Consider the following 7,055-nt stretch of genomic DNA (forward strand, 5'->3'; position numbering starts at 1 on the left):
CCAAGAACCTAATACATTGTAATGTAATATAATGTGCACTAAACAAACAGTAACATAACATGAGTGTGCAGATGTGTCAAAAATTCTATCTCAATTATACATAAAGTATATATATATATATATATATATATATATATATATATATATATATATATATATATATATATATATATTTATTTTTTTTAAATACATTAAGATGTTAATATTTGGACTAACCCCCCACCCCACTGTTGCTCATTTGTGTCCATAATGTTCAAGTTTCTGAAAGGAGTGTGCCTCCAGTTATTTCAACATGACACTGTCTTTGTACACCTCACCATAGCGCCTGACCACTGCTGTGTAAAAACTAAGCTGCCCTGTACAGACCCTTGACCCCATCCAGTGAACTGTAAAGCTGGCAGGGAGTCAGGCATTATCAGCTATATGGAAGCAAACCTCTGTAACCATGTTAAAAACCTACTGAAAAGCAAGACCTGTGAAGTCTAAGGAAGAGACTCAGAGTACACTGCAAAAAAGGAATACCTGACTTAGATAAACTGACTTGAATTTAGAATATTTATCTTGAAAGGTCATTGTTTAGAATTATGTACTTATTGAGAATTAATCTTGTTAAGATTATTTGATTTGTTCCAAGAATTTTATCTTGAGCTACTCGACTTAAGTTTTACAACTAATTTTAAGCAATATTTATAACAAAACCAGCTACATTGTTGAGAATGAGTGGCGGACACAGGAACTGTTTCCCCTCAAGAAATTTTTATTTGTTTTATTTTGCCTAAACATATCTACTGAGTCATTACATCTTCATAAGACCATATATAATATATACCATATATGTAAAAATATGAAAACTTGAAATAAGTATATTCTGCTTAAAATAGTAATTTTAGAATTCTATATTCCTTGGATAATATTTTTTTTATTTCAAGAAAACTTGATAAGTGTAATTTTCTTACTGCACTGGCAGATAATTTTACTTAAAATAAAACATTTTAACCCAATATTGAGTTTAATTTCCATATATTTTTTACAGGCCTTTTTTGCAGTGTACAGCTAATCGATTCCTTTCAACTGACTCCAAACACCATGTTACAGACGTTTCATTCCAATCAGCTGCAAGCACCCAGAGGCCAGCCAAGGTCTTTGAGAAAACTACGCCTCCCATGATGCACTGTTCCATATTTCTCCAGCTGAAGGTGTGAGTGAGCTGAACGCCAACCAACCAGGGCCTGAGTGGTCTGCGGAACTGGAGGAGAGCGGCCAACCTGGAGATCAGAGATATAGGTCAGTCAATCAGTCTATCAATAAATCAGCTGAGTCAACAAACTGAAAACTGATCATACATGGACAAATTTTTCCGGAGCAGTTTGAGCTACCAGCTGTTTTGGAGGCTCCACTCTAATGGCATTCTTCTTCACACTTGCATTATACTGAAATCAGAAAGGGAAAGGTATTTTAACAAAACATTGTTTGATTAACTGTTATAGTTTAAATTTTTTGGGTTGAATTAAATTCCCGTTCTTAACCTCCTTGAGACCCAGGACAGAACAGGTTTCTACTGTTTTGCATTAAAAAAATATCTTGAGTGCAGACAGTATAATGCAACAATTTTTTTCCAGATATATTTTTGTTTATTTATTTACTTATTGACTCTTAAAATCCAAAGAGCTGCTGGCAACCAAAATCATCTGCTGATGTACAATGTTTAACACCTGTTTATCCATTAATCCTGTCAATCCATGTAAATAATTGGTATAAAATGCAGTTTGTTGTCTTTTCATGGTCATCAGATATGACCCATTTGGACGTTCAGAGGCTGCATAGTGAATGTGGAAACACCATCATCTTCTACAACATTGATTCACCAGTAAAACCCATGGAGTTGGATCAATGACAGTGGATGGAGACACTTGTTTTTACCCGCAGTTATTGATATCATTGCTGAAATAGTCAGTTTTTCTTCAACTCTGTCTGTTTTGATATAATAACCTTTGAATTTATTCTGAGCTTTTATGAACATCTATGATCAGTAAAGTGAATAAACAAAAATACTTCATTTTCACTGAAAAATGCTAACTAGACAGGATAATATTGTAATTAATTGAGAAAAATTGATTTGGGAGCTGCCACAAAAGTATCCCTGTTTTTTTTTTGTTTTGTTTTGTTTTGTTTTTTTGTTAACTCTTTCATGCATGATGTCCACAGTTGTGGACACATAATTTAAGCTCACTTTCCAAAGGGTTATAAAGGTAATATTCTCCAAACCACATGGGGGCAGTCTCTATAGACCTTAAGCAATAACAATGAAAAAAAGGATCATCTTAATTGTAGAATCTGGACTGCTCTGTGACCTCATAAAGTTAACCTCCTAAGACCCAGCTATGGGTTTTCGGTGCACATTTATGGACAAGAGTTTCACAGCTTTATACAAAACAAAAAAAAAAAAAAGAAAAGAAAAGAAAAGAAAAAAACAAAAAAACCAAACTGTCCACCCCAAAGGACATTCCATAAATGTTGCATCATGATGTTTCCAATATAGGCAATTATTTAATATAAAAAGCCAGAACTTGTACTTTCCTGAGTCTTAATAAAACCACATTTAAAGAAAAAAAAATTCTATGCATTTCAACTTTAGCCTAATTTTGAGTAATAAAATTAATCTTAAAAAAATATATTTTTTTTTTCTTTTTGAAAATTCATGCATGAAAGGGTTAAATAAAGCTGGGAAACTCTTGTCCACAAACATGGAAAAATAACTTATTGTTGGGTCTTTGGATGTTAAGGTTAGTGAACTTTTTTATAACTTAATGCGGACATTATGGAGTTGACATGCCACCTCATCAACAATAGAGGGCAGCATGTGAGTGTTTTTAACCTGAAGTTTTCAGTCAGATCATGTCATCATCAAGACTACACATATTTTAAAGTCAGATCCCTTGTGTGTGTGTGTGTGTGTGTGCGCGTGTGTGCGTGCGTGTGTACATGTGTGTCTACCTCTTTGTAAGCCTCAGTCAGGTGACCCCATTTCTCCGGCCAGACATCAGCTGAATCCTTCTCAAGTTTTATATGAGCTTTCCTACACACACACACACACACACACACACACACACACACACACACACACACACACACACACACACACTAAAGTGTGCTGCAAGGACAGGATATGATAACAGCACCACATGTACCTGAATGAAATATTTTGAGTGTTGATTCAAAAGAAAAAAAAAAAGGAGTCAGACTTCAGAGGGTGAATAAATACTGTTCCTCCTTGTTCAGTTTACTTTTAGGCAGTTTTCCATTTAATTACATACATTTGTTCAGCCTCATCTCCAAGATCTTTCATAGCAGCTATGAAATTTTAATACTCAAAACTTCTTCTCTACCATTTTTCTATAGTATAGAGGTGAAGCTGAATCTGTCTCCACTGTTTTATATGTTGTATTCAACTTATTTCAAAAACCACAGACGCTGATGGAAAATGAAAGTGAGAATACTAATACTTATACTATAGCATCATCTTACACACAGAAACAACATCAAATAAATCAGATTTAAAAAAATACGCTAATAAAAAAGTGTAGAATGTAATAACATACTAAATATTTACCAATATTGTGCACAACAGTGAAATAAAACAACATATTTAAAAATCTATTTTTTTTTTTGGTAAGTTAGCATATTTCTATTATAGGTTTTCATTATTTATATCTGTATGAAGGTACATTTACAGTTATATAAGATAGATGGTTTTATTCTACATTACTGGCTATGACTTAATGGTTCAGTGTGAAAATATTTACTGACATCTAGTGATGAAATTACAGATTACAAACAACTGAGTCTGTCTTTTTTCACAGTTCTCAACATGTCCCTCCTTGAGTTTTCACCTCGACTCCTTGTCCCTTCTACCAACGATGAAAGCAGAGACGTCAAGGTAAGGACACAAGGACAGAGGAGACGTGGAAACAAATTCAATAATACTGGACCCCCTCACCTCTGGCCACCATTTTAAATATACAGAGGGGAAATATGACATTTGGAACAACTGTCTGTAATTTTGTAACACTGCGCCACTGTGTATTACGATATGACAGACACATGTTTGTGTACACAAACACTGCCCAGCCAAAAAAAAAGTTGCACTTGCAATATTTGACTGCACCACCTGTGGTTCTGATACAGGAGACATTCACTGTCACATCTTTTGCCACATAATGCTTATGTAGAGTCACAATCAGGTTGCTGATATTTTTTTCATCCATAGTTGCATTCATTTTTGATTATTGATGATGGAGAATCAGACCGCTGCATCAAGTTTTCATCACATCCCAAATTAGAGTCTGGACTTTATGGAGGCTAATCCATGTGTGAAAATGATGCCTCATTCTCCCTGAACCATTCTGTCACAAGCCTGATAATCCAGATCAATCCTGGCACTGTCTGATCTGTAGGACGTTAAAGACATGAGAGGACACTGACTGCAGTTAGAGTTAAGTAACTTGTTCCAGCTGAAACATTCTAAACCACTGCAGTACTTACCCATGGAAGGATCTGAACCAAGGGCATAGAATTCCGTAGGGACACTAGGGACACGTCCCTACCAATATCCATCCACTACTGTGTAGTCCCTATCAATCCAACCACTGTCCGTAGTGTTTAGGCAATGATTCTGGCACACACAGGGTTAACAGTCGGTCTCTGCGAGAAGTCCCGCCTCTAATGTAAATGTCGCTCTCCGATTGGCTCTTTGATTTCACTAATGTACATGTGATTGGCTGTCCCCGCTGTCACTCCATCTACTTGTAAAAGGAACCTGCTAGTTGGACCGCTAACTTAAGTTGTCTGTATGTTTGGCATTTGTTCTGCCTGGGTCACATCAGCTTGACAGATTTGAATATCAGTGGTGTCATTTACATGTACATTTGTACATGTGTTTGTTTGCGTGCGCGCGCCTGTGCGTGTGTGCTCGGTAATTAGGATGTAAAGGATGTCTATGAAAAGAAAAGTGGTCATAAGACACTTCTATAGGAGTCCAAGTGTAAGTTAGTTCAAGGGTATAGAACTGCAGAGGCTCAACACAGATACTGAATAAAAGACATTATTTAATGCCAAACAGAAACACTTCTTAAAAGTTACTTTACTTATTATTTTAATGCATTTCTATGGAAGAGCAACTGTTTAAAACACACACATAAAGAAAATTTGTGGGGAAAATACAATAAAACCTCAGATTCTAAATGTGATTCTAGATGTGATTTTATCCATATTTTTGGGAAATATATTACATGTAATAACGGAAACTAAAAGCCTTTTTTGCTAAGGCAGTAACTGAACCATCAAACTCTATGATCACTGTATCCCTAATCTGTTCATATGTCATGCATCCACATATTTTTGTCAGGTGACAGACAGTAGAGAGGAGGGAGGAGGTAGAGGAGGAGAAGAAGGAGGAGAGGCTGGAAATTCACAGGTGAGGTTCAATAATAATGGATATGTTAGTCAGGAGAATAACACTGCAGAATGCATTAAATTCTTGTATTGTCCTCAGATATTCAGATATGCATAATAAACTTGTCAATTACTGAATTTTTTTTCTGACTATGATTGTTTACTTGTTTAATCAGCTCGACATGACGTGAAATTATGATTGTAAATGCAAAAAAATGTCAACTTTCTGGAGTGCTGCCTTGGGGCACTTTTGTGTCCCCACCAATGTGAAAATCAAACCTACTCCCTTGATCTGAACTATTTGTTAAATTAAATCCAGGTAGTTCCTTTTTTTGTCCAGGCTGTTTATTTAACCCTAACTGCAGTAAGTGTCCTCTCATGTCTTTAATGGCATATATTTCCTAATCTGTAGAGAAATACAGTTTGGGGAAGAAATCACCCACACTTTCCACCATAAGTCTGGTTTAACTACACAATATGTTAGAATATAAAACAAAGACTTTCAGTATAATGCAGTTGATTATTTTGATGTGAATCAGATATTTTTTACATATCGTTAGCCTCTTAGTATAATTACCTGTCATATTTTTGGTCAAATTGTGATATTTGCTAAACTTTACTCTCCTATCACTGCTGCTTCATTTTATGCAGATATCACAATTTCGCCAAAAATATGTTCAAGGAAATTATGCTATGAGGCTAATGATATGAAAATCTGTTGCAGTAACTTTCTCTATTTGAGAACTCATCAAGGAATTAAAAAGACAATTTTAACCATCAACATCATCTAATTTTGACAACTGTCCCAGTTCAATATGACACTACTCTCATCCTTTAAATTAAAATATCAGCATCTTTTAAGATTCTGTCCAGGTTTTTATGAATGTAACTTATGAATAAAAGCTGTGAAAATAATTAAAATCAGTTTTTACCAGATTTCATCCTGATGCACAAAGTTAACGGGTACAGACGTTTGCTGTGAGTTCGCCATCTGTCCTGCCTGGTTTGTGTGTGTGTGTGGTTTCATTCTCTTTGCCTGGGTAATGTTTCACCTGTGTGTAAGTCACACTGGCAGAGCTGTTTACTGTTGTCATGGAGACACTCTTCACTGACATGCCATATATCTTCCTCTCTGACCTGTGTCTGTGTAACTGTGGTGATGGTACACTCGAGGCATAGTGACGCTAACATCAAACATTGTAGCTTCATAACAACAGCTCAAACAACATCTGGCAGAGACTGTTGGTGTTCTATCGGCGCTCCATCGAGAGCATCCAGCATTAGCTCAGAGGAAAGCGCTGCAGAGCACAGGGGCGTGACCACGGGGGGGCTGGGGGCAGCAGTGCCCCCTGAGGGACAAGCTCTGCCTCCCTGTGAAATGCCCTGTCCACCCAACAAAAACTGGAGAGAAAAAATGGCTCGCTACTATTATTGAGCTCCACTGGTGTCTTCTCATAGAGCCCCAAAAGAGACATGTGGGAATAATAAAAAACATATATCTGCAAAGTTTAGGCCAAGGATGTCCAATCCTGGTCCTCGAGAGCTACTATCCTGCATGTTTTAGATGTATCCCTTTTCCACACCTGATTCAAATGATAAGCCTA

General features: G+C 36.3%; 1 protein-coding gene across 1 annotated transcript; it reads right to left on the bottom strand.

The window, feature by feature from the left end:
- Positions 1-1,109: 1,109 nt before the first annotated feature.
- On the bottom strand, positions 1,110-6,442 carry LOC115419927 (uncharacterized protein C20orf85 homolog). The gene is made up of 4 exons (XM_030135001.1): positions 6,384-6,442; positions 2,995-3,076; positions 1,377-1,430; positions 1,110-1,265 (listed from the first exon to the last, which is right to left on the bottom strand). The coding sequence occupies exons 1-4, from the start codon at positions 6,440-6,442 to the stop codon at positions 1,110-1,112; spliced, it is 351 nt and encodes a 116-aa protein (XP_029990861.1).
- Positions 6,443-7,055: the final 613 nt, after the last annotated feature.

This window comes from Sphaeramia orbicularis, chromosome 5 (genome assembly GCF_902148855.1).
Source record: "Sphaeramia orbicularis chromosome 5, fSphaOr1.1, whole genome shotgun sequence".
Classification (NCBI taxonomy): Eukaryota; Metazoa; Chordata; class Actinopteri; order Kurtiformes; family Apogonidae; genus Sphaeramia; species Sphaeramia orbicularis.

What these genes read in the sequence shown, in the direction of transcription:
- LOC115419927 (XM_030135001.1), bottom strand. Translation starts at nt 6,442, where the DNA reads ATGGCGAACTCACAGCAAACGTCTGTACCCGTTAACTTTGTGCATCAG. An exon ending in GTGCATCAGGATGAAATCTG is followed by an intron (nt 3,077 to 6,383) that starts GTAAAAACTGAT and finishes GTGTGTGTGTAG; the next exon opens with GAAAGCTCATATAAAACTTG. An exon ending in TGACTGAGGCTTACAAAGAG is followed by an intron (nt 1,431 to 2,994) that starts GTAGACACACAT and finishes TTCTGATTTCAG; the next exon opens with TATAATGCAAGTGTGAAGAA.